This window comes from Sphaerodactylus townsendi, linkage group LG14 (genome assembly GCF_021028975.2).
Source record: "Sphaerodactylus townsendi isolate TG3544 linkage group LG14, MPM_Stown_v2.3, whole genome shotgun sequence".
Lineage (NCBI taxonomy): Eukaryota > Metazoa > Chordata > Lepidosauria > Squamata > Sphaerodactylidae > Sphaerodactylus > Sphaerodactylus townsendi.
Window position 1 is genome coordinate 10,014,071 of NC_059438.1, and position 27,793 is coordinate 10,041,863.

Consider the following 27,793-nt stretch of genomic DNA (forward strand, 5'->3'; position numbering starts at 1 on the left):
TTAAGCCCGTGTTTGCTTTTGATACCTACCCTGCTTTACAGCCGGGGCACTGTTATTGGACACACTAGGAAGGGCCTTCTCTTCATCTTCCAGTTGCAAAGAGTTGGCTGAAGGACAGAAGGGAAAGAGAAAATAGAAGGATTTGAAAAGCAGGCAAAGAAAAATGGCTGGCATTTCCATATTAACAGTTCATTACTGTATCAGTCATACCATGTGATCGAAAAATAATAAAACATAACAGGCATTTCATTAATGAATTCTGTACTTTCTTCCAATATTGTTCACGAAAACTTTTCCAGGGGGATTAATGGCTAACTGCACTTCTAGGTTACCATCCTTAAAGTCGATTTATGGCTACCAATCTTGATCCTCTTTGATCTGAGATTGCAAATGCTTTAACAGTCCAGGTGCTCGGGAGCAACAGCCACAGAAGGCCATTGCTTTCACCTCCTGCCTGTGAGCTCCCAAAGGCACCTGGTGGGCCACTGCGAGTAGCAGAGAGCTGGACTAGATGGACTCTGGTCTGATCCAGCTGGCTTGTCCTTATATGTTCTTATGTTCTTAAAGTCACCAAAGAAATAGAGTGCCTGCACATCTTCCTTCTGGAATTGAACAATTTCAGATGGAAAGCGCATACATGCGCAAACAAAAGCAAGAGTGATATACAGACCCATCCATGTGGGGGAGGGGAAATCCATCACTACAGGTGGCACAGTGGATTTGCCCTCCGCAAGAAACCTCCCCGAGATGGATCTGCCAGTGAGCAGCTGCTGTGGCCCATTGAAACGGCTAGACGTGGCAGCGCACCCCCTGCCAGTGCTCATGCACCTTTGCTCCCTATGCTGGTGTTGCTGCAGTGTTCTGGAGGCATGACCAGGGTGAAGCAGATTTGAGCTGACTCCCATCCCCACTTTGCCACTGGAAACACTGGCACCTGGCTGCTGGGCTTATACCACCTTTTCAGTGTTGTAAGTCCATGGTAGCTCTTTGGAGGACTTTCTAGAGGCGGGGGTGCGGATTTGCTTTTTTTGGCTCCACATACCATTGGAAAGCCCTCCCGGCAATGGGGGCAGTGCAGGGGTGGTGGAGGCAGAGAGCTCGCTGGGGCAGGCGTAAGCCCTAGCCTACTGCACTGCTTCTGCCCCACCCCGAAGCACCCTGGCCACGGCCTAGCCATGCCCCTGCCCAGGGCGTCATGCCCCGCTACCCCGTTGATGCTACACCACTGGGCAATGCAACTGCAGTGCTGTGTCCAGGTGCCTGGCCTTTTGGATGGGGCTGATAGTGGTTAAAGTATTGGGCTGGGATCTGGGAGATCTAGGTCTAAGACCCTACTCTGCCCAGGAAGCTTGAGCCTAACCTACCTCATAGGAATGTTGTGAGTATAAAAGGGAGGAGAAGAGAATGACATAAGCCACTTATGTCCCCAAAAGGAAGCAAGTGGGATACAAATAAATATGCCTGCAGAAAGTTAGCATAATAGACTTGAGTTTCTTGCCATCTTTCAATATGTCTGAGAAAACCACTGAACTGTTGTTGTTGTTATTATTATTATTATTATTATTATTATTATTATTATTATTATTATTATTATTATTGTAGATTTCACAGCTGCCAGATCTTTAGCTGGTTGTTGGCCTTCACTACAATTCCAGCCTCACCCAGAGGCCTAGGAAGTTGTAATGTATCAGCGTGAAGCCGATACGTGTGGATCCCAGCAGGGCTGCCTTCTGAATTTGATAGACATTAATTTTGTCAATTCGAAGATGTTTCAAGTGCTGCCCTAGTGTTTTTGGGATGGTGCCCAGCATGCCAATTACCACTGGGACGACCTCAGCTGGTTTGTGCCATACACTCTGAAGCTCGATTTTCAAATCAGGGTATCTAGTGATCTTCTCGTGTTCTTTTTATTATTATTATTATTATTATTATTATTATTATTATTATTATTATTATTATTATTATTATTATTATTATTATTATTGTTATTGTTATTGTTATTGTTATTGTTATTGTTATTGTTATACAAGATTTTTATCTAGCCTTTCTTGCCCATCAGGCCACCAAGGTGGCTAACCAATTAAAACACGCAAATTAAAATTGCATCTCGAAAGCCATTAAAACCGACACACAAACACATTATTAAGACGTTAAAAAAAAACACCCAGTGTTGAAAATAAGTCCAAAAAGTCAAAACAATAGTTGAAACATCAGGAAGGAGGGAGAGATCATTGAGGGAATGCCGAATGAAACAAAGAAGTCTTCACTCACTGGTGGAAGACAGCAACAGAAGGGGACTGTCATGGGCTCAGAGTCAGCCAACCAGAAGTCCTCTGATGAGAAGCACTGGCCAGATGACCAGTAGGTCTGATCCAGTTCTTAACATTTTCTACCCCATGCATAATTTTATAGACTTCAATCATATCTCCCCTCAGACGTCTCCTCTCCAAACTAAAGAGTCCCAAACGCTGCAGCCTCTCCTCATAAGGAAGGTGCTCCAGTCCCTCAATCATCTTAGTTGCCCTTCTCTGCACCTTTTCTATCACTTCGATATCCTTTTTGAGATGTGGCGACCAGAACTGAACACAGTACTCCCAAGTGCAGTCGCACCACAGCTTTATATAAGGGCATGACAATCCTTGCAGTTTTAATATCAACTCCTTTCCTAATGATCCCCAGCATAGAGTTTGCCTTTTTCACAGCTGCCATGCATTGAGTTGACATTCCCATGGAACTATCAACTCAGACAATGGCCCAGGTATGCCATGCACCCAAGAACAAAGAGATGCAAGAAGTTCAGCACTGCAAGAAAAGATTACTTACGGCTGTCCTCGCAGATATCCTGGCATTCTTTCAAAAAATCGAAATTGTTTTGGTTTCCCAGGCACCCACCGTACATGAATTTTTCACACAGCTGAGACTCTTTGTTGTAGAAATACTTGGAAATCATTCCCCGGCAGATTCCAGGATCCTCCTCCAAAAAGCAGAATGACGGTTTTTCTGGGAAGCAAGATTATAACAGGGGGAAAGTGTCATTTTTCTTTCAACATACACCTCCCCGAGGCCTATTTGAGCTCTACTAATTGCCTGACAAGATCACCTTGTTTGCTGATGCCTCATCAGAACTGGAGTTCGAGGAACATCCTTCAGGCCCCTCTAAGAGAATTGGATTACCAGGCTTTGCATTCTTGACTGACAGTTGTTGTTGTTACTGTTGTTATTAATTAGGTTTTTTTGCTGCCCTTCTCCTTGTGGGCTCAGCTCAAAATGATTTATGAAGCCATTAAAACTCTAAATGAGTTGGTGACTGAATCAGGCTAACAAAAATACAAGAGGGAAGTAAATCGGGGTAGAAAAAAGAGAGGCCCAAAGATGGAAACCTGATGGGAAAATTATGGGCTTGGTGAGACAACTCTGACTTATAGGCCCTGTAGAATCACAGTAAGTCGAGCAGGCCAAGTGTCTCACTAGAAAGAAGAAGAAAAAGAGTTTGGATTTATATCCCCCCTTTCTCTCCTGTAGGAGACTCAAAAGGGCTGACAATCTCCTTGCCCTTCCCCCCTCACAACAAACACCCTGTGAGGTAGGTGGGCCGAGCTGAGAGCTCCGATAGCTGTGACTAGCCCAAAAGGTCACCCAGCTGGCGCAGGTGTGGGAGTGCACAGGCTAATCTGAATTCCCCAGATAAGCCTCCACAGCTCAGGCGGCAGAGCGGGGAATCAAACCCGGTTCCTCCAGATTAGATACACGAGCTCTTAACCTCCTACGCCACTGCTGCTCCTCAGTGTTTCCCCAGGTTAGGGTCAGTTTAGAGATCAATACCATGATGGTTGTCCACCCACCAATCTCTCGGTTGATCACCTAGAAACCACCCTGGGAACAGGGGTGGAGTGAGGGGGAACTTTGCCTGGGGCACACATACACCCTGAGCCCCTGCCCTGCCTCCCGTCCCGCCCTGAAACACCCCCCAAATGCCTTTGCCATGCCCCCGCAGGGGCGCATGCCCGGTGCATTGCACCCTCCAGCCCCTTGACGCTACGCCACTGCCTGGAAATCTTTGAAGGAGAAACAAACATCAAATGCAAAGCTATTCATCAGCACCACTGTGCCTCGCCCCAAGCCAGAACATTCCCTTCCAATTACAGCTATCAGCTCTGCTTTAGAATGGGAGGCTCAGTTGAGCTTCCTGAAGCTCTCTAAACCCTTTGCCAGCATGGTGTAGTGATTAAGAGCAGTGGACTCTAATCTGGAGAATTGGGTTTGATTCCCCCCTACTCCATATATGAGCCGTGAACTCCTAATCTGGGGAATCAGGCTTGTTTCTCCAGCCTCAATGCCAGCCTGCTCAAGTGACCTTGGAGCTAGTCAGGAGCCCTCTCCAAACTCTCTCAGCCCCACCTACCTCACAAGGCGCCTGTTGTGGGTAGAGGAAAGCAAGGAGTTTGTAAGCCACTTTGAGACTCCTAAAGGTTGAGAAAAGCGGGGTATAAATCCAATTTTTTTCTTTTTTTCTTGCAGAAATTCTGCCCCTTCTAATTGCTCGTGCCCCCAAATTATTTGCCCATGACTCTCTGGGCTTACAAACCCAACCAGAATATGAAGGTATTCACGAAACTTTGCTTACAGAGGTGGAGCGAGGGGAAATTCTGCCCAGGGCACGTGCATGCACTGCGCCCCTGCCACGGTGCCGCCCACCCTGTCCGGAACACTCTGCCACGCCTTCATGCTCCTGCCAGCCTGGCTTCTGCCATGGGAAACTCCGCCAGGGCGCCACGCACTTTCACATTGGCTTACACCACTGGATGCTCAAACCTCTGATATAATGCAGTTCTCATTCAAATCGGCTTGGATAATCAGGGTGATTATCAGACAGGAGAGCTATGCAAGAAAGTCTGAAGGAAGGAAGCTGAAGGTGATACGTCAAGCAGAAGGCTGCCTGACAAATCTTGAAAATGGCTGCCCTTTGTACACATCTGTGACAGTCACTGTAACAAAACATTTCAAGACAGGTGAGCAGTGGCGGGATTCAAAAATTTTAGTAACAGGTTCCCATGGTGGTGGGATTCAAACTGTGGTGTAGAGCCAATGGGGCACGGTGGGGCGCGGCCGGCATCCTCCAGGAGCTGGGCATTCCTGGCGGGGGGCTGTGTGGCAAGGACGCCAGCCAAGCGCTTGGTCCTTTGGGCAAGAAAACCCACGCACGAGGGCGCAGGCTGCCACGCACGCCAGTGCACCTCCTGCTAGACTGCTTCCTAAGTTCCCATGGCAGCTGCTACTGCTGAGAGGTGTGGAGGGTAGAAGCATAAGGCAAAAAAATCACGTGGCAAACCACCACTCAGTAACCCCCTCTGGGCACACACAAATAATTAGTCACCGACTCTCGGGAACCTGTGAGAACCTGCTGGATCCCACCTCTGCAGGTGAGACACATCTGCTGGGATAGGAAATCTAATCTGGTGAAAGAGCAGAGATAGGGCGATAAGAAGCTGAACGGGGCCTTCAGGAGTAGCATCTGCTAGAGTTGAAGATACGAGCAGCCGTTTCTTCCCTGGAGGCCCAGAAGACAATCTGTTGTTATAAAACTAGCGAGCTCGGCACACCCCAAATGATTACACACAACAGTTACATTTAGAGGAGCTGTGGCTATCTTCATCACGTAAACCAAGGAACTGCCGAGAAGCAGTCCTGGTACCTCCTTTATAAAAAAAAAAAAATCCCCCCAAAGAGGAAGCCTGTGGGTACGTTGTGCTCAATGTAGCTCACGAATTGGCTTCTCTGTATTTTACTCTCCTTTTTCTTTCCATAGTTAGGTTCAGTTCCAAGTGGGAGTTCTCCAGATGCACTATAGACTACAATTCCCATGAGCCCTACTACTTGGCCATGCTGGCAGGGGCTGATGGGAGTTGTAGTTCATGAACATCTGGAGGGCCATAGTTGGAAGACCCCTGCTCCAAAGCATCACCTTATTAGAGCAAACAGACAATTCTGGGAAAGGCAACATCCTTGCATTTCCAGGAAGAATCCCTGTGGAAAGAGCAGCCTCCATTATAGGAGGATGCTTCGCTTGAAACACCTACAGTTTTGTGAGTGGCATCTCCTTTCCAGCGACAATAGTCTTCGGACTACGATGGAGCAACACCAAATTGCTAGCTGCGTTAGGGTGGAAAGGATCAAAAGATACTCTAACTTTGTCTACAGCTCCCACACTGTGCTGACAATTTATCTGTAGGCTTTTTCTGTGGAAGTATCAGCAGAGAGAAAGCTCTTGGATTGGCACATCCAAATCCAAATCCAAAACCTTTATTAGGCATAAAACCGGTGCCAAGAATTTCAAATACAATAAAAAGATCATTATTGCTCAACTTGCAGTACACAGAGTAAAAATATAGCAACAGCTTCAGAGATTTCAACATCAGAGTTATATTTAGAAGCTTAGCCATTTTTTATTTTATCGAAAGGAGCATAAATCCTGTTGGTAATACAGTTCTCAAATCAGTTCTCGATGTTGTTGTATTTTTTAGAAATATGAAGCAGAATATGAGAAAGTGTATCAGTTGTATCAGGACAAAATTCCATTAAAAGCAACACCCTATTTTGGGTGGAATACCATTATAGAAGCTTACCTTTGAAAGATGTACTGACGGAAAGGTGTTTGTTTCTGCAGATTCTGTGGCTGGCATCTAAGATGCCAGTCACAGGTGCAGGTGAAATGTCAGGAGAAAATGCTATTGGAACACGGCCATACAACCCGGAAAACCCACAATGCCCTACATGGATATTTATTACAAATTAACAGCCAACATTACAAATATTCGCGTAAGTATATGTAACGCAAATAAATACAGCTGGACAATTTTTGATCCTAGCAAACCAGATGTGTTTCAGCCAAATGGCCCTCCCTAGTGGTCAAAACTAAAACATCTAACATTATTTCTAGTCTGGATGTTAGGTGTTTTAGTAGAAAACATGTTAGATCTTTTAGACAAAAACAGGGTCAAAATAGCCTAGCTGTACCTATTTGTTTTATGCATATGTAAGGGAATATTTGCAATGTAGGCTGTTATGAGCCCTTAACACATATTGACGGTTTTAATTTGTTTTACATACATCCTGTATTTTTATAATTTTGTAATTAGCGCCCCTTTGTATTTTCTTGACTTTCCTAATGACAATTGCCCTGAGCACAGATGCATGTAGGCTTCGGAAACATTAAAGTTGGATGCTCCTATTGTTGGGGTATATACATATATAGGGCATTTGGGTAACAGAATGATATACACACGTTTGAACAAGGAAAGGCACACCTGTCTGGTACTGTAGGAGGTATGAATTTTTATAATTTTTCTGAACACTCAAAAAGGTAAAACAACTGTTCATTTAATGAACCATAGTTTTTCTTCTTTCTCAACTGAACACTCTGTCAGAAACTAGAAATGCAAAATCTTTCCAGATCAAAGCTGTGGAAGATTTGTTCCAGTGGGAGACAAACAAGCACCTCTTAGCATAGAGGTGATTAAAATAATATTAACAACAATCCTTCCTATTTTATTCACACAGTTTCACCCTCCTCGGCTTTCATTTCATATCTTCTGTGGAATAGTTTAGATCTATTTGGTTCATAACTGAACAATAGCTGTTATTTCAGAAACATTTACGCTGCTTACAGGGTGATCATTACACCTCAGAAGTCACTGAGTAAATCCATTGTAGTAACTTTGTTCCATTGCGCCAGTCATGGCAAATTACTTTTCTGTTGGGTGACAAACCTTGCAAAACAGAATATTCTTCAGCATGCGAGTTACCTTTCTTAAATCTTGTCTTCTTTTTCTTCTCAGGCAAATCTGCAATTGAAACAAAACATTAGAATAGTTTCATAGGAACAGCAGTGGTGTAGGAGGTTAAGAGCTCGTGTATCTAATCTGGAGGAACCGGGTTTGATTCACCCGCTTCACGCCTCTGAGCTGTGGGAGGCTTATCTGGGGAATTCAGATTAGCCTGTGCACTCCCCACACACGCCAGCTGGGTGACCTTGGGCGATGAAGCCATAGCTTCCGAGCTCTCTCAGCTCCCCACCTACCTTCACAGGGTGTTTGTTGTGAGGGGAGGAAAGGAGATTGTAAGTTTTTCTCCCTTGAGTCTCCTACAGGAGCATAGAAAAGGGGGATATAAATCCAAATCCCCTCTCTCTTTCTTCTCTTCTTCATATCCTAGGGTCATTACTTGATTTATAGTGCAATCCAATGCAGGGTTACTCCAATCTATACCCACTGAAATAAATGGGTATAGATTGCAGTGACTCTCTTTAGGATTGTACTGTTAGTGTCCAAATTTCACAATCACAGACAATTTTTTCTGTTTCCCTTATTTGATCTTAGGAGTTGTCACTTGGGGGGCGCCATGTGCAAATCCACTGGTAGCATGGTATAGTGGTTAAGAGCGGTGGACTCCAGTCTGGAGAACTGGATTTGATACTCCACTCCTCCACATGAGTTGCACTCTAATCTGGAGAGTAGGATTTGATTCCCCCTTGCGCCACACGGAGTGGAGCAAGGGGGAACTGCGCCTGGGGCATGCCTGCATCCTGCACCTCTGCCCTGCCCCAGCCCTGCCCCGGCACCAGCGCGCCCGGTGCATCGTGCTCCACCCACCCCCTTGCCGCCACATGAGTGGAGGACTCTAATCTGGTGAACTGTATTTGTTTCCCCACTCCTGGGGTTGGTTTGTTGGGTGACCTTAGGTCAGTCACTGTTCTCACTGAACTCTCTCTCAGTTTCTCCCCACCCAGAGGTGGGATCAAAGCCAGGTTCTCAAGCAGGTTCCCTCAGTAGGTTACTAATTATTTGTGTGTGCCGAGAGGGGGTTACTAATGGGTGATTTTGCCAAGAATGATGCTTTGCCAAGTTACTGCCACGCCTCCTCTCAGCAGTAGCGCCAAGCAGAACTTGAAGCAGTCTAGCAGAGGTGCACCGGCGTGCGTGGCAGCCCCGCGCTCTTTCAAGCGCATTCGCTTCCTCGCTCATGATCGGGCGCGCAGCTGCTGCTGTGTCCCGTTGCCACAGCTCCCCGCCCCAAGTAGGAATGCCCCCCGGGGCTCCCCAGAATGTCTTCCGGCTATGCCCCCTTCTCGCACTCCTCTCTCGCCTGTGCCCCATTGGTGCTACGCCACAGTTTGAATCCCACCACCATGGGAACCTGTCACTAAAATTTTTGGATCCCACCACTGCCCCCACCTCACAAACCTGGCCACCAGATCACAGTCTAATGCTCTTAACCACTACATCACACTGGCACCAGTTTAAAAAAGGGGGGGCAGGAAAACTGAGCAGAGGAAAGTCAAAAGAGCTAATTTTTCACCTAGTCATTGGCCTTGCAGACCAGAGAGTTCATACACAATGTTTTCAGTGCAGAACTGACGTGATTCAGCTGAGTCATCAAGAGATGAAATATTAAGCTATTATCATAACTACCCTGGGGCAGCAATCATATAGGTATACTTACCAGGAAAATACTCCCACTGACTTAGCAATGCATGAGAAACAAGTTTAGAATAAGATTTTCAGCACGAAGCCCAACTCCTTATTTTCTCCCCGATGAACCTCTTGAACTAAAACGATGAATGCATCTCCATATAATTTGTAACTAGAGGCCGCATGCCCCAGGCTGCAAGCTCGTCTTGAAGTATTTGCCTGGATTTCTATACATAGACTTTTGCTATGTAAATATTTTATATGTGCTTTTTGGTGTGTGTTAATGTCAGGTTTAATATATATGTTGCTGCGATTTAAAATGCAGGCCTCTAGAGCAGTGGTTCTGAACTGTTCTTGAAGAAGAAGAAGAAGAAGAAGAAGAAGAAGAAGAAGAAGAAGAAGAGGAGGAGGAGGAGGAGGAGGAGGAGGAGGAGGAGGAGTTTGGATTTATATCCCCCCTTTCTCTCCTGCAAGGAGACTCAAGGTGGCTGACAAGCTCCTTTCCCTTCACACCCCCTCACAACACCCTGTGAGGTGGGTGGGAGCTGAGAGAGCTCTTGAGAAGCTGTGACTAGCCCAAGGTCAACCAGCTGGCATGTGTGGGAGTGTACAGGCTAATCTGAATTCCCCAGATAAGCCTCCACAGCTCAGGCGGCAGAGCTGGGACTCAAACCCGGTTCCTCCAGATTAGATACACGAGCTCTTAACCTCCTATGCCACTGCTGGCTCAGGCCAGCTGGATCAGACCAGAGTCCATCTAGTCCAGCTCTCTGCTACTTGCAGTGGCCCACCAGGTGCCTTTGGGAGCTCACATGCAGGGTGTGAAAACAATGGCCTTCTGCGGCTGTTGCTCCCCGAGCACCTGGACTGTTAAGGCATTTGCAACCTCAGATCAAAGAGGATCAAGATTGGCAGCCATAAATCGACTTCTCCTCCATAAATCTGTCCATAAATCATTCCTTGCATAACCGCTGGCAATCCATTTCTTTAAAATTGTAGCCCCATATTAGCAAACCCATTACATTTTTTTGTGTATTCCCAACCCCCAGGTTACAACCACTGCTCTACAGTAACAACGGGGGTGGGGTGGGCTGGATGAGAGATTGAAGTGTGTTATAATTCAGTGGTAGCTGTACCTGAGGGGATGGAGGTGATTGCTGAACCTCTTTGAAACCATTGCGAAGAGCTCCAAGCGGACCTTGATAAATTAGGTGAGTGGGCTAAGAAATGGCAAATGCAGTTCAATGTAGCAAAATGTAAAGTGATGCACATAGGGGCAAAAAATCCAAACTTCACATACACACTACAGGGGTCAGTGCTATCAGTCACAGACCAGGAAAGGGATTTGGACGTCTTAGTTGATAGTTCCATGGGAATGTCAACTCAATGCATGGCAGCTATGAAAAAGGCAAACTCTATGCTGGGGATAATTAGGAAAGGAATTGAGAATAAAACTGCAAAGATTGTCATGCCCTTATATAAAGCAGTGGTGCGACCGCACTTGGAGTACTGTGTCCAATTCTGGTCGCCGCATCTCAAAAAGGATATTGAGGAGATAGAAAAGGGCAGAGAAGGGCAACAAGGAGGATTGAGGGACTGAAGCACGTGCCCTATGAGGAGAGGGTGCAGCGTTGCGGACTCTGTAGTTTGGAGAGGAGGCTGACTGAGGGGATATGATTGAAGTCTATAAAATTATGCATGGGGTAGAAAATGTTGACAGAGAGACATTTTCTCTCTCTCTCACAATACTAGAACCAGGGGGCATTCATTGAAAATGCTGGGGGGAAGAATTAGGACTAATAAAAGGAAACACTTCTTCACGTTAACGCAGATTGGTGTTTGGAATATGCTGCCACTGGAGGTGGTGATGGCCACTCACCTGGATAGCTTTAAAAGGGGCTTGGACAGATTTATGGCGGAGAAGTCGATTTATGGCTACCAATCTTGATCCTCCTTGATCTGAGATTGCAAATGCCTTAACAGACCAGGTGATCGGGAGCAACAGCCGCAGAAGGCCATTGCGTTCACATCCTACATATGAGCTCCCAAAGGCACCTGGTGGACCACTGCGAGTAGCAGAGAGCTGGACTAGATGGACTTTGGTCTGATCCAGCTGGCTTGTTCTTATGTTCTTATGTTCTTATGTTTTGGGAAGAGATTGCATATCCAGAAGAAGGCAGTTGAGTCAGAAAAAGTGTGAGGAACTGTGAAAAAAAAAATCTGTGCTCTTTGGAGAAATTATTTGCCTAAGTTGCAAGTCAGAAAATCAGTCTTTGTTTAGGTCTGAGTATAGAACTTTAGAGAAAGAAGAGCTGAACCTCTTTGAAACCATTATAGTCATGAACCTTACTGAAACCATTGCAGTATCATACTTCAACATAAAATATATTTATGTTTAAGAGAAAACAGCTGTTTTATTTAGGCCCCTTCCGCATTGTCGGAGTCGACTTTAGATTGACTTGAGTCCGACCCGAGTCCTCCGCACAGACGTAGCGTTGGACTCGTGTCTGACTCGACTCACCTCCCTCTCGCCATTGAATTTCTGAGCTCTACTGGGGAGTTGAGTCGACTGGCGACTCGGGTTGTGCTCGAGCCGAAGCTGACGGAGTGTGGAATCTCCATCACTCGACTCTGCCATGTAGCCAATCACAGCTAAGTATTTCGCCCATGCACAGAAGGGGAGACTCGTGGCGGCGCGAAAAGCTTTGGGCATGCACAGAACGGGGACTCAGAAACCAATTGGAACGCAGCTGGCCATGGGGAGGTGGTCCCGCCCTCTGAGCTCGGCTCGCCCGAGACACGAAGTCGGCTGCTGTGCAATGGGAGGAACGGAGGACCCGAAGTTGAGGGTAATGATTCGTAAACACGAAGTGGGAACCTGAGTCATCTCGTGTGTCCGGAAGGGGCCTTAGAGTAAACAATCTGCTTTTACCACAGAACTCCTCCGACGTGCTGACCATTCTGTCAACCTATCATATACAACAAAGCCATCCTGTTCTTTGGGTCTAACTAAGATTCAAAGGCAAAAGTCTGTGGGGGCTGTGAAAATAAGTAGGAAATGTGAAGGAAATAAAGGAGGCAGCATAACATGTGTCACCTCCGAACCGTTACTAAGAGAGGCCTTTACAGGTGTTACCTATAAGGGTTTCAGAGAGAAACAAAACCTTATACAAAACTCCGAGACCGCATCACCCCATATGTCCCTACACGGCCTCTCCGTTCGGCTGAGGCCAATCTATTGGTGGTCCCTGGCCCCTCAATGATGCAGCTGGCCTCCACGGGGGCCAGGGCCTTTATGGCTCTGGCCCCGGCTTGGAGGAACACTCTTCCTCCAGCTGTCCGGGCCCTGCGGGACCTTGGTGAGTTCCGCAGGCCTGTAAGACGGAGTTGTTCCGCCGGGCCTTTGGAGGGACCAGCCACTGAAGGTGCCCCCCCTGTTTAGCTCTTAACATCTGGGCCCTTTCCATCCATGGGACTCGCCGTTCCCTCCCTCTTGGGGAGGATTTAAAATTAGGGTCTCTTGGACGCCTCTTATTATTTTACTGCTGTTTTTAAAGGTTTTAACTATATTTATTTGTATTGAGATTTATGTTGTACACCGCCCGGAGCCCCTCGGAGATGGGGTGGCATAAAAGTCTAAATAATAAATGAATAATAATAAATATTATACACCAAGAACCAATTAAGACAAAACTAAATATACCACTATTTTCCTGCTTGATGAAAATGAGTTCAATGAAATACAGAGTTTGGGAGAATTGTTCTGCTCGACATTTAAGTTATCAACCTTATCAAGAAAGGACATCACACAATTATGCATAGAAAGTTGGACCAATAACATGGTTAAATCAACCGGGGCTTTTTTTCCTTCAATGCTCACAATGGAGGATAACCCTGGTTTCTTTGTCCTAATCAGAAGGAAGGAAGAAATGTACTGACCTGGGACAACACACATCGCTTGGCATTCTTCCAAGGTCAGGAAGTTGTTTTCGTTGCCTCCGCAGCCCCCATAGTCAAAGAGTTCGCACTGCAAGGTCTGGAGTTTGAAGTGATACCGGCTGTGTAGTGCTTTGCAGGGCCCAGAATCGCTTTTCATCGCACAGATGGAGAGGCCAAGTTTCAGTGAGGGCAAAGCAGGGTCTAGAAGAAGGTGGGCACAATCAAACCCAGGGGTCGTCACCTGAGCGTAGTTCACTACTGTTAGCGTTTGCAACTCCAGCCCAGGTGCCCAAATTGCAACCCAAAACCCAATTATTTATCGCAAAGCGCCAACATGGCAATTTAACCTGAATACTGAGGTTTTAGTTTAGAAAAAAACGGTTTGCTCCGAGGCACGTGTTACTTGGGAGTAAGCTTGGTGAAGCAACTGTGCAACTGTGCTTCGAATGGGTGAATCATGACCCTAGGAGGGTTTACTCAGAAGCAAGGCAAGCCTACATGTGTGTGTGTGTGTGTGTGTGTGTGTGTGTGTGTGTGTGTGTGTGTGTGTGTGTGTGTGTGTGTGTGTGTGTGTGTGATTTTCCGCTCCCCCTACATCAGAGGTGGGATCCAGCAGGTTCTCACCAGTTCCGGAGAGTGGGTTACTAATTATTTGTGTGTGCCGAGAGGGGGTTACTAATTGGGTCTTCTTTTCCGTTAGAAATTCCATTAGGTCCAAAAAATCATAAAGTCCTGTTGTTTCCTATGTGGCTGTTTAGCAAAGGTAGAAAACGGGATAATTCTCCCTGTTGGGCTGTTTTAAAACATATTTTAGTAATATGGTAAAGTTCCTTGCTTAAGGAAAGTATCCTTCTTTTGATTTCTAGAAACAAAATTAAGTATTTGAAAGTATTAAGTATTTGACATGCAGTCAATTAGAGGAGAAGTAGTTGTTTCTGTTGGCAGTAGATGATAGGACTTGCTATAATGAGTTTAAATTATGGACAGAAAGATACCAGCTGGAAATTAGGAACTTTTTTTTTACAGTAAGAGTTTTTTACAGTAACAGAGAAATTATTAATGCCCTGCCCCTGGAATGCCCGGCCACGCCCCGTCATGCCCCGCCCAGCCCCACTGACATTACGCCACTGTTTGAATCCCACCACCATGGGAACCTGTTACTAAAATGTTTGGATCCCACCGCTGCCCTACATGACAAACTCTGTGCGTGCATCCCCACAGAGAGAGCTCTGAGTGCCGTCTCTGGCACGCGTGCCATAAGTTCGCCACCACTGCCATAGAGTCTTCCCTCCAGAACAGCCATTTTCTCCAGGGAAGCTGATCTCTGTAGTCAGGAGATGAACTGTAATCCCAGGAGATCTCCAGACCCCATCTGAGGGCTGGCAACCCTAAATTGTGGGGGTGGGGGGGAATTGGCCTGTCGAGTAGTTATTTGAAGGATCTATACCTCGCTCTTCAACAGGGTACAAAACACATAGTGACAGTGAAACAGAGACCCTGTGATACTGAACAGTTATATCTGTAGTTTGCATATGACTCAGTACACAAATCTAGACACCCAAGGCCTGAAAAAATAATAATGGGTCTTTGGGACGCTAATGTGGTCACTTCCCATTCTCTGCTGTCTCCTCCTTCAGTGTGACAACAATTTATTTCTGTAGTTTATTTTATTTATTTATTTATTTATTGTTTCGATTTATAAACCGCCCCATCCCCTGGGGGCTCTGGGCGGTGAACAACATTCACATATACAATTAATTAAATCGATAACAACAATATAATACTAAAATCCATTAAAAGCTACTTAAAAACAGCGGTTTGTATCATAATAGGTGCCCTATTATGGGCCAATTCAATTCAAGATCACCCCAGTAAAAAAAGAAAAAAGGGAGGGGCCAGGGTTCCTCTCTGGGAGGATAATAGGTGGTAAAGTGCATCAGATGGTATGTGCAAAAAGATGCAGGGGAAGGAGAGGGGAGGGGGAAGGGGCCACTCAGCCACTGGACACTCCAAAGGCCCGTGGAACAACTTCGGAATTTTACAGGCCCTCTATGGAACTCACCAAGGTCCCGCGAGGGCCCGACAGCTGGAGGAAGAGTGTTCCACCAGGCTGGGGCCAGGCCGTAGCCGTCCTGGCCCGTGGGAGGCCAGCCGACTACTGAGGGGCCAGGAACCGCCAGTAATTGGCCTCTGCTGATCGCAGAGAGGTCGCAGTAGGGCATATGGGTATCTGCGTCTCTCAGATACGCAGGTCCCAGGCAGCGAAGGCCTTAAAGGTTAAAACCCTACACCTTGAAGATGATTCGAATTCCACTGGAAGCCAGTGCAGCTGGCGCAGCACAGGTTGAATATGATCACAGAAGGCTTCTGTGAGCAACGCCAGCTGCATGTTGGACCAGTTTCAGTTTCCTCAATCAGGCTAGCGGAAGCCCGCGAGAGCGAAGTTACAATAGTCAAGCTCTGGAGGTGACCGCTACGTGGTCATGTATCACAGTGGCCAGGTCTGCCTGAGAGAGAGGAAGGGGCCAGCCGCCGGCCTGTCGAAGATGGAAAAATGCAGTCCGGTTACAAGGGCCACCTGGGTCTCCATTGAAAGAGACGAATCCAGGTGGACCCCCAGACTGCGGACAGAGGGGCCGGGCGCCAAAATGGTCCCCTCCTACCCGGGCGGCTGGAAATCCCTGCCTGTTCTTGCGCTCCAACCAAAGGATCTCCGCTCTTCGATGGATTCAGTTTCAGCCTGCTCTGCTGTAACCAACCAGCCACCGCCTTCCAAACAATGCTGTAGAGCTGTAGGTCGCGTGACAGCTCCTCCATCAACAGAATGAGCTGGAGTGTCATCAGCTGCATTGCGACAAATCAGCCCAAAGCCCGCACCAGCTGAGCAAGTGGTCGCGATATAGATGTTAATAATAGCGGATAGGAGGCCCTCGAGGCAATTCCCACATTGAAGTGGGCACCTCCGAGGCTTGGTCCCCAAGACACAATTTGTTGGCAACGGTCCCGAGAAACGAAAATCCATTGAAGGACAGTGCCCCGTATCCCCGGAAACGCAGGCGGTGGGTCAAAAGGTGCCGGATCGACCACATCAAACGCCATGTAAGTATCTAACAAAACCAGCAGCACAGATCCGCTTTGGTCAAGCTGCATGATGGGAGCTCCAGACGCAATAGCGACGAACCGCCTTCTGTCCCGCGCTCCAGCACGGAAGCCGGACTGGAAGGGGTCAAAGGCCAATGTGTCATCCAGGAAGCCCTGAAGCTGCTCCAACACCATTCTCTCAACTACCTTCCCCAGAAACGAAAAGATTCGAGATGGGCGGTAATTGGCCAGATCCCTGGATCTAATTATGGTCTTTTCAAGAGTGGGCGGACTAATTGCCTCCTTCAACCCATCCGAAAACTCCTTGCTCAAGGGAGCTATTGATGATATTCAACAGATGGGGTCGTAGCCCGCTTCGGCAGGTTTTAATAAGCCAGGAGGGCACGGATCCAGAGGGCAGGTAGTAGGTCTAACAGCAGCCAGGGCCCTGTCAACAGCGGCCTCAGAGAGCAGGGAGAACTGGGCCAAACATACCGAAGATTCCGGCAAGGGAGCCTCCAGTTCACTCACACACAGTCAGTGGAGGGAAGATCCTGGCGGAGCCATCGAGATTTATTCTGCAAAGAAGCTCATAAATGCCTCACAGCCACAGCCACTGATGATTTACAGAGCTCTTCCCGATAAGGGAGGTCAGGGACCTAATTATATCTTTAAACAATTGTGCTGGGCGGAGCAGCAGATGCTGCAGAGAGGAGAAGAGAGTTCTTCGGCCTCTTCGCCACCATCTCTGGCAGGCTTTCATAAGCGCCCTATAAGATGTTCGCTGCCCACACGAGATTTCCTCCACACTCGCCAAGCCGCCTGAGTGCTCATTTCATGTGTATGGAGCTCCTCCTCAGATACCATGGAGCCCCGCTTCACCAACGGGACGAGAGGGCCAGGGGCAACAAACATCGATGGTGGCATCGGGAAAGCCGGAATACCAGTCATCCACCTGCTCATCGAAAGTGTGCCGGCAGGGGCAGGATCCCGAGAGCATTCCAGGAAGCCAAGTGGATCCATAAGTCTCTCGCATGGCATAAATCAGCCCGTCGCCTCTAGACGGGAGTGTTGTGGCAGGTCTACCCAACCTCAGGGCTGCAATGGTCGGACCATGGCACTCTATCGATAGAGGACACTTATCGAGCATCAATCCCTCAGCCCGGCGACCAAATCTAGCCTGTGACCGCTTCATGGGTGGGGCCAGAATTTATTAAGGAGAGGCCCAGTGTCACCATGGATGACACCTAGGGTCCCCAGTAACAGCGTATTTAGGGCGGTGCTCGACATGGACATTGAAGTCGCCTCAAGACTATAAGTCTAGGGGGTACCGCAATGCCCAGTCTGCCACCACCTTCAGCAAGCAGCTGCAGGCTGTCTCCGGTGCGCCAGGGCGACCGGGTACACCAGGAGAACAGCCAACCGCTTCCAAGGCCAACCACTCAAAACCGACAATATTCCATGCCAGAGATCTCCTCGACTGGGGCAGCCCTGAAGGGGATAGAATCACAGATGAACATTGCCACTCCACCCCCCCCGCCCCGGTTCGCGGACCGGGTGGGAGGCATCACAACCTGGGGCTGACTACTGCTTTAAGGCGGTCCCACCTTCACAAGCACTCCAGGTCTCAGTGACACAAGCCAGGTCCATATGCTGGCCTCCTCGGAGAAAATCTCGGAGTATAGCGGTTTTGCTGCCAATGGACCTTGGCATTTATCAACACCAGGGACCTAAGCTGAGTATTCCTGAACCCCCAAGCATCCTCGTTTCTTCTCGAGATAGGTTTGATAGCCAGAAGGCTAATCCCAGCATTCCCATATCTCGTCCGGCCTTCTATAATCTGGCCACCGCCTACCGCTATATTTACCCCGCCCCATTACCACCGGGATTCCCAGTCCCAAAGCAGGCGCCCCCATTTCCTACTAATCTCCCTCCCTCTAAGCAGCCCGACAAACTCCCACAAAAATGGGTCCAGTCTCACTAATACTAACTAACTAACTAATACTAGTTAACTTAATGCACTTCAATTCAGATTCAATGCTGCACTTTAATTCATGCTAAATGCACATTAATGGAAACAGGAACAGCCCTGTACTTCCTTCATTGGCACACTTCTGCTAAATTCAGTGAAAATTGTCTTTATTGATGTAGCGTTGTCCCTAGTTTTTTAGACACTGAAGTGAGCAGTGAAAAATACGTGGCTCTTTTCAAAAGCTTTTTTTCTGGTGAACATTATCAAGGCAAAACAGCTTGTCTGGAATGGGGAAGGAGGGCGTCTTCTTTGTACCCTCTCAGTTTGATGTGACAACTTGCCAGCAGAGTTTGATGCGACAACTTCCCACACTGTTTGGAGCTTTTCCTGCTACGCTATCTAATCTTCAACTGTGCTTAATTCTTTGCGGACTTCCCCGTTTGCAGGGGGAAAGAATGTTAAGTGCTCTGACTCAGGGTGAGCAGGAAAACGTGGATGGCATGATAAAAGCAAGGAAAATACCTGTTCCCTAGAGATTCTTCCTGCAACCAACAGAATGTATCCACAGAAGACGTTTCACTTCACACGGATTGTTTAGCTTGTCATTTTATCCTCAGGGGAGTTGCATAAAATTAATTCTTTCTTTCTTTCGTGAATTTTCCTTGCCTCTCACCTGGCACTTTCTGGAATTATTGTAGATTTCACAGCTGTCAGTTCTTTAGTTAGTTGTTGGCCTTTTTTTTATTACAAGTATTATCATTATTTATTTGATTTCTACCTCACTCTTCCTGTTGAAGCGGGTTCAGAGCACTTACAACAACATAAAACAGTAACTATTTTATATTGTTGTTAAGTGCTCTGTGCCCACTGCAACAGGGAGAATGGGATAGAAATCAAATAAAGAATGATAATATATCTTTATTTTAAGATAATATATCTTTATTTTACAGATAATATATCTTTATTTTATTAAAGTTATTTACTTTATTAAATTGTATCAAATTTATTTTATTAAAATAAAGATAATATATCGAGTGGTGTGATCCAAAACTTTTAGTAACAGGTTCCCATGGTGGTGGGATTCAAACTGTAGCGTAGCCAATGGGCTAAGGGCACAACAGGGCGCATAAGCATTCCTATAGGGCTGGGCATTGTAGCTGGGGTATGACGCTGCACCCAAAACCGAGTCACTTGCTGGAAACGACGTACTCCAGGAAGAGGGTTGCCACGCACGTGTACCTCCTGCTAGACTGCTTCGCTCTGCTACTACTGCTGAGAGGAGGGCGAACTAAGGCAAAAATCATCGGCAAAACCACCAATTAGTAACCCCCTCTCGGCACACACAAATAATTAGTAACCTACTCTCGGGAACCTGTGAGAACCTGCTGGATCCCACCTCTGAATATATCTTTATTTTATTAAATTTGCTACCCTGCTCTTCCCAACCAGACGGCTGGGCTCAGAGCAGCTTATACACATGGGTAAAAAAATAAACCATATGATATAAAAATTAAAGGATGACAAAACACCAAAATATCAAATATATAAATCATAGCCAACGATGGTGACAAAGCATATTTAAAATCTCAACAGGCTCTAAGAAAGGATCATAGTCTAACTCAAACAAATGCAAGTATCTCCTCCCCATTTATAATCCACATTTCCCATACATAACCCAAATGGTGCTTAACCAAAGAAGGATGGAGCAAGCTCATGACTACCCCAAGACACTCCCCAAACCTGTACTGTAAACATATAATCACACCTGAACCAAAAAAGGGAGGGGAGGAGAAAGGGAGGCCAGCTGAGATGGAACATACCGAGGCTGACCAGACGTCCCGCTTTTGGCGGGACAGTCCCGCCTTCAAACAATTTGTCCCGCGTCCCGTGGGTTATGTCAATTGTCCCTATTTTTGGGAGGCTGTCAAGATTCGCGCCTTCTGGGCTTAAAGGCAGTGCGGCAGCCCTCCTCAAGACGCGCCAATAGGGAGCACGTGCCTTTCAGTTTGCCGCTTCCTGCTCTGTGGCAGGGCTGGAACGGCAGTCTTCCCCGAAGGTGGCAGTGCGCGGTCTCATGCTGCGCCAGTACGCGCCACAAGGTGCATCCACCTACCCTTCGTCCCAGTTCACAAAGGTGACCATCTGGTCACCTTAAACATACCCATCACTGGCCTCAACCATAGGCCTGGTGAAACACCTCTGTCTTGTGGGCCCTGAGGAATTGGGATAAGTCCCACCAGGGCCTGGTCTCATTTGACATAACATTCCACAGGCTGGAGTCAGGGCAGAAAAAGCCCTGCATGACTACAGGATACGAGACATAGAACTGAAAGCTACAGAACAGAAGTGTGTCAGCCAGTTAGTGGTTAAGGGCAAGAACAATCTCTGTACTAGGAATGATTCCTCGGCTGCTATATTTGGACTCTCAAATGCCCCTTTTGATTTCACTTCTCTGTGAATGATAGCAAGACAGCAGACAAATACATAGATATGCCATTTTCAATCCTTTACACCTTCCCCCCTCAGACATTCACTTTTTAAGGCTTTCTGTGCACTCACATTGAAAAAGAAGAGTTTGGATTTATATCCTGCCTTTCCCTGCTGCAAGGAAACACAACATGGCTTACAAACTCCTTCCCTTCCTCCCTACCCAGACATCTTGTGAGATAGGTGGGGCTAAGAGAATTCCAAAAATACTGTGACTTGCCCAAGGTCACCCAGCAGGGTTCACATGTAGGAGCGGGGAAACAAATCCAGTTCACCAGATAAGAGTTTGCTGCTCATGTGAAAGACTAGGGAATCAAACCTGGCTCTCCAGATTAGAGTACACTGCTCTTAACCCCTAAACCACGCTGGCTCTCAATGAATTGTGACATGGCAGCACCAAATGGAGCGAATAAATATGATACTTATGCATACTTATTTCTTACGTATAAATGCCATACATATTGCATTTAAGTAGCATACTTATAGAGGCGTAGCTAGGGGAAATGGAGCCCGGTGCAAAATTGGAGTTTTGCTCCCCCCCCCCAATGTTCGTTTGTGTTTTTTGTATTTTTTAGTGTTTTTCAGTTTTTGGTCTGTAGGGGGCAGTTTTTAGGCTAGCAGCATCAAAATGTCAGGGTATCTTTAGGAGACTATCTTGATGATACCATCTGAGTTTAGTGAAGTTTGGTTCAGGGGGTCCAAAGTTATGCACCCTCAAAAGGAAGCCCCATCTACTATTAGCTCCCATTAGAAACAATGGGGGATGGGGGCACCTTCTTTGGGGGTCCATAACTTTGGACCCCCTGAACCAAACTTCCCCAACTTGGCTGGTATCATCAGAAGTGTCGCTGGACAATATCTTGAAATTTTGGTGCCACTATCTTAAAAACTGCGCCCCCTGCCGGTCGACAAAGTAAAAACACTAAAAATATCAAAATACATTTTCACTGTCATCCCCCCAGGCGTGCGCCGGGTGCGACGCACCCCCCTATCCTATGGTAGCTATCCCACTGCATACTTATTGCTTGAATTGCCCACATGAGCCCAAGCTTGTGGGCGCACCCCCTATCCTGTGGTAGCTACGCCACTGCATACTTATTGCCTGAATTGCCCACATGAGCCCAAGCTTGTGGGCGCACCCCCCATCCCATGGTAGCTACGCCACTGCATACTTATTGCCTGAATTGCCCACATGAGCCCAAGCTTGTGGGCTTAATTCCCCCATCTCATGAAGTACGCACTGCATACTTATTGCCTGAATTGCCCACATGAGCCCAAGCTTGTGGGCGCACCCCCTATCTCACGGTAGCTACGCCACTGCATACTTATTGCCTGAATTGCCCACATGAGCCCAAGCTTGTGGGCGCACCCCCCCATCTCATGGTAGCTATGCCACTGCATACTTATTGCCTGAATTGCCCACATGAGCCCAAGCTTGCCCATCCTCGTAGCTACGCCACTGCATACTTATTGCCTGAATTGCCCACATGAGCCCAAGCTTGTGGGTGCACCCCCCATCCCACGGTAGCTACGCCACTGCATACTTATTGCCTGAATTGCCCACATGAGCCCAGCTTGTAATACACTCCCCATCCCACATGGTAGCTACGCCACTGCATACTTATTGCCTGAATTGCCCACATGAGCCCAAGCTTGTGGGCGCACCCCCCCATCCCATGGTAGCTATGCCACTGTATACTTATTGCCTGAATTGCCCACAATGCCCAAGAGCGCATAAGTTCAGAAAGGTTGGTGTGGTTAGTGTTTGGATGAGAAACTACCAAGAAAGACCAGAGCTGCTGTGCAGAGGCAGGCAATGGCAAACCATGTCTGTTCACCTCTTGCCTTGAAAACTCGATGAAGAGTTGCCCTAAGTCAGCAGCAACTTGACGCTGCTCAATTATTGTTGAGAGTCAATGTGGTGCAGTAGTTATGGTGTGGGGGCTAGTCTCTGGGAGACTCAGATTCAAATCCCCACTTGTCAAAGAAGCTTGTGGGTGACCTTAGGCCAGTCACGCTTACCTACCTCACAAGGATGTTGTAAGGATAAAATGGAGAGGAGAATGATGTAAGCTGTTTTGGGGAGAAAGGCGGGATATAAGTGAATACAGCAAAAAGAACTGAATATAAAAGCCCTACTCCTTGTGTACAAACGAATCTATGAAACCAGCAGTGGGGGGAAAAAAAGGAATATTGGTTTAAATATACACAAAGAAATGAAATCAGGAACATCTGTTCGTCCCTATGATATGCTATTAATAATGAGGTAGGTGACAAATTCCATAGCAACCTGAGATTTCAACCACCAGCAGAGACCCTGTCAACCTATGAGCAAGGATGTTTGTTGAAAATTAGCAACTGTTTATGCCGAGCCCCTGAGTCTCGGAACCACCTGGGTCGCCCCTCCCCAGGGTCCGAGGAGCACTTCCTCTGGCCTCAGACAGGGTGTCTGTGTGCAGCTATGCTTCAGTGACTTTTTCCTCAGAACTATAAAGCCCTGAGTCAGGCCATAGCTACATGGGTGACTCTGGGGACTGGGTAGGTCTTCCTCCTGGGGCTTCTTCCAAGTCTTTTTGGCCCCCTCCACCCCTCCTATGACCTCCTTGTGGATTGGGATCAGAACATCGGTATTCTGTATGGTAGCCAACCCCAGGCTGAGAAATGTATGTGGAAGGCAGGTTTTGGGAACAGGAAGGCCCAAAGCAAATTGTTATGAAGCCATAGAGTCCACCCTTCGAAGCAGCTGTTTTCTGTAGTTTGGAGATCCATTATAATTCTGGGAGGTTCCAGTCTTAGTATTCTGCATATGCATTCACTCTCAGAAAATGGTCTTGGGATGCAAGTAGTTATACGGCTGGGAGGGAGAAGATGGTCTCTTTCAGCCTTTGTTAATTTTGTTTTATTTAGTAGACTTTACTGCAGTCTTCTTTCAAGGAACTCAGAGCAGCTTCCATAGTTCTCCACTTCTCTCTTACCCTCACAAACAACCCTATGAGATAGGATAGTCTCAAAGAGGATGAATAACTCAAGGTAATCCAGGAGGTTTCAGGGTGAGGGGATTAGAGTCTGCATCCCCCACATCCTAGTCTGCCCCTACAACCTTTATATCCCACTGGTTCTCATGACAGAGCAAGGATTTCAACGTGGTTTCCCCTTGATAATGATCAGAATAGGCCCCAGCAGGTTAAAACCAAGTATGAGGGCTGAAACACGGGTGACTTTTTAAGGCACGGGGGAATTCCCACCCTATCGTAGTGTGACCAGACGTCCCGCTTTTGACTAATTTGTCCCGCGTTCCGCAGAGTTTTTAAAATGTTCCGATTTTTGGAAGGCTGCCGCACTGCCTTCTGGGGCGCTCCCATTTTCCCGCCCTGTCACAGCCGCACGCACACGCAGGATCGCACTGCCTTCTAGGGCACTCCCTCAGTTTCATTCTCACAGTGAAGGAGCGCCAGGAAGGCAGCGGCAACACGGGAGGCTGCCACACTGCCTTCTGGGGCGCTCTCGTTTCCCGCCCTGTGACAGGTGAAAATCTGGTCACCTTACCCTATCGCCCTTTCACTTCAACATTTGTGAGGTGTTCAGATGACTCATCCCTCCATACAGCTGGACAAGTGTTTTTCATATAAAGCCCGCTTCCTGCTTTGCCAGCGTAGCTGCAAGGTATGCATTTCTTCTACCTCACAGAGATGCAATACTCAAAAAAGCCAAAGTTAAGCAATTTGGAACGCTGAAAATAACACTTTATGTGCATGTCAGTCTTAACTCTACTGCACTGCAGTGGTACTGCCACAGGTGGCTAGGGGCAGTATTACAGTCAGGAAGTCAGATGACATAAGAGTTCCATAGGGGAGAGGAGGAAGGTTTCGAGACCTGTTATCACCTCTGCCCCAGACTCAGCAAGTTGGAGGTTAATGCCCTTTGGCATCTTCTATAGTCTGGAGATCAGTCGTAATTCTAGACGATCTTCAGTCTCCTCCTGATGCCTGGCAGCCTGAAGAGCAGATACTTCATCACAAACGAGGTTCACTACACATCACAGCCTGGCTCCTCACTCCTTGATGGGTTGGCCAGATGAGGTTTTGGCAGTCAAGAAAGCTTCAACCAGAAAATCATACACAGCCTAATGGGCTAGATTCATGGACTTGGCAAAATCAAGAGATTTGGAACCTTATTCTTGCCCGATGGATAGCGTTTTTGCTAAGTTACTGTTGCTAAAAGGAGCTGACCTGACCAACTCTTCTCTCAAAGTATATCTGGCAGCCATATCCACATTTCAAGATGGAGTAGGCTCATATCACCTTTTCTTTTCCCCTATCAAAGAGATTTCTGAAGGGGTATAGAGTTATGGCTGGGCAATTCCTAGAGATTTGGTGGTGGAATCTAGGGATAGAAAGTTTGCAGAGGAAGAGACCCCAGCATGGTGTAATACTGTAGAATATGACCTTCAAGGCAGTCATTTCCTACAGAGAAACTAATCTCTGAACTCTGGAGATCAGTTGTCAATCTGGGAGATCTCCAGGTCTTTCCTGGAGGTTAGCAACCCTATCATGAGCCTGGACCCGAACCCTATCATGAGCCCGTACACCAACAAACTATGGGGTGGATACTGCCCCTAAGCTACCACTCCACTTAGCAACTTTATCGATGACATTCACGCCTCAACTTTCCTTTTGGCCCAAGTCTGAAATACTCATCAAGTATAAGGAAACTTCCTACAACTTAAGTGGTTCACTCATTGAGGGAGGGCTAATTAGACAATGATTGGATTCACCCCAGTAATTAGTACAACTATATCATGACAAAAACACTCCTTTGAAGATGAATAGATTTGTTTACAGAGGTAGGATCCACCAGGTTCTCACAGGTTCCTGAGAGTAGGTTACTAATTATTTGTGTGCCAGAGGGGGGGGTTACTTTCAATGGGTGATTTTGGCCTTTAGTTACGCCCTCCTCTCAGCAGTAGCGCCAAGCAGAACTCTTGAAGCAGTTCTAGCAGGAGGTGCACCGGCGCAGGTGGCTTTTACTCCATGCCTGCGCATGCATTCTGCTTTCTCTCACCATGGGATCTGGTACGCAGCAGCTGTGTCCTTGCCAGAGCCCCGCGTAGGAAATCGCCCTGCCCCTCGAATTCCCTATAGCCAATACCGCCTACTGCGTCTCCGGCCCAGCTCCCATTGGCCCTAACGCCACAGTTTGAATCCCACCAACATGGGAACCTGTTACTAAAATTTTTGGATCCCACCACTGGATGATTGACATACAGGATAGATATCTGAACACTCCAAGTTCTGGCACACCAAGGGGGAAGGATTTCACAGTGTAGATGAAGAAAAGAGACCATGATGGTTTCAAGGTCTCATTTCCTTAGTCTTCACCTCGTACAGGGGTTTTTTCTCATTGAAGAAGATTGTGTGTATGCAGGGGGATTTAAGAATAAAAGTGAATCTGTGGCCCATTCTTTCATCTGTGGCCCATTCTGCCATAAAGACCGGCATGGGGTCAGTAGAAACACTGTTGTGGGGGAGGACTTCGCACAACTGCCGCAGCTGGAGCAAAGCCACAACAGCCCACCTCCCCCACAATGGTGTTTTTCTGATCTTCGCCAACAAGTGAAAAGAGTTTTGGAAAACGGCGGCAGATCCACCTGGGTGCTGCCAAATGGCACAGGATTGGATGCTGCTCGCTTTCCACGCTGCGTAGTTCCCCTCTCACCTCCTCTCAGCTGCCATCGCTCTGCGGAGGCCAGACACGCCTCTTGGCCTCTGACTCCAGAGGTATCGCCATGGCCACAGGGGCATGTCCCTGTGGCTCTGCAGAGTGACGGCAGTCAAGAGGAGGTAAGAGGGGGACTAAAGCGGAAGGCTGACAGCATGCAAACGGCCCCAGGGAATGCACCGGCATCAAGTACGCCAGTGCACCGCCGCTCCTAAGGCCCGTGCGGAACGGGCCTGCAGCTGTAATTCAGAAGGCATACCTGAAGCTGTTTTGTGCTGAATTCCTGGTGTTTGCGACATGTCTTATGTGAATGAACCACTTACATTCCAGTAAATCCAGTTGCAGTAGAAGAAGAAGAAGAAGAAGCAGTTTGATTTATATCCCCTCTTTCTCTCCTGTAGGAGACTCAAAGGGGCTTGACAATCTCCTTTGCCTCCCCCCCCTCGGGCCACAACAAACACCCCTGTGAGGTAGGTAGGACTGAGAGAGCTCCGAGAAGCTGTGACTAGCCCAAGGTCACCCAGCTGGCGTGTGTGGGAGTGCACAGGCTAATCTGAATTCCCCAGATAAGCCTCCACAACTCAGGCGGCAGAGCGGAGAATCAAACCCGCTTCCTCCAGATTAGATATGTGAGCCCTTAACCTCCTACGCCACAAAAAAAGCACAAAAATGAATTCACCCTATATTCTTTTACACACAGATGCTGTCCTTTGGGAAAAGAGGAGTCGGGGCTTTCAGTTCAAGCTATTGTAACATACGGCCAAAACGCTTACCAACCACAGCATCAGGATTTTCTTCTCTGCCCTCTGAATAGGTAGTCATGTGGCAAGGTGAAAAGGTGAAGAGGAGATAGAAGGTGATACCTGGGACTACGGCTCTTTTCATTTCGCTTGTTTCTCCTGCAAAAGCAAAAAAAAAAAGAGCACTTTAAAACGAAACGTTTCAAAATGCCCGTCCATGTTTGAATGCATTGGGGTGAGGCATGATCTCTTAACCTAAATTTTCTGTCAGGGAAGTTGGAAATCAAAGATACTAAGAATTTCACCCACTGAAAAAGTACTCTCAGATTGCTTCTGTTGCTTCGAGTAAATAGCATTCACTTCAGAACATCTGCACAAGAGAAACAAAG

At 47.3% G+C, this 27,793-nt stretch overlaps 1 protein-coding gene across 1 annotated transcript; it reads right to left on the bottom strand.

Moving 5' to 3' along the window:
• On the bottom strand, positions 1-27,569 carry TFPI (tissue factor pathway inhibitor). The gene is made up of 5 exons (XM_048516060.1): positions 27,438-27,569; positions 13,407-13,607; positions 7,803-7,841; positions 2,824-3,000; positions 1-107 (listed from the first exon to the last, which is right to left on the bottom strand). Exons 1-5 carry the CDS (start codon positions 27,547-27,549, stop codon positions 1-3), a joined length of 636 nt encoding a protein of 211 aa, XP_048372017.1. The 5' UTR covers positions 27,550-27,569.
• Between the last annotated feature and the right edge of the window lie 224 nt (positions 27,570-27,793).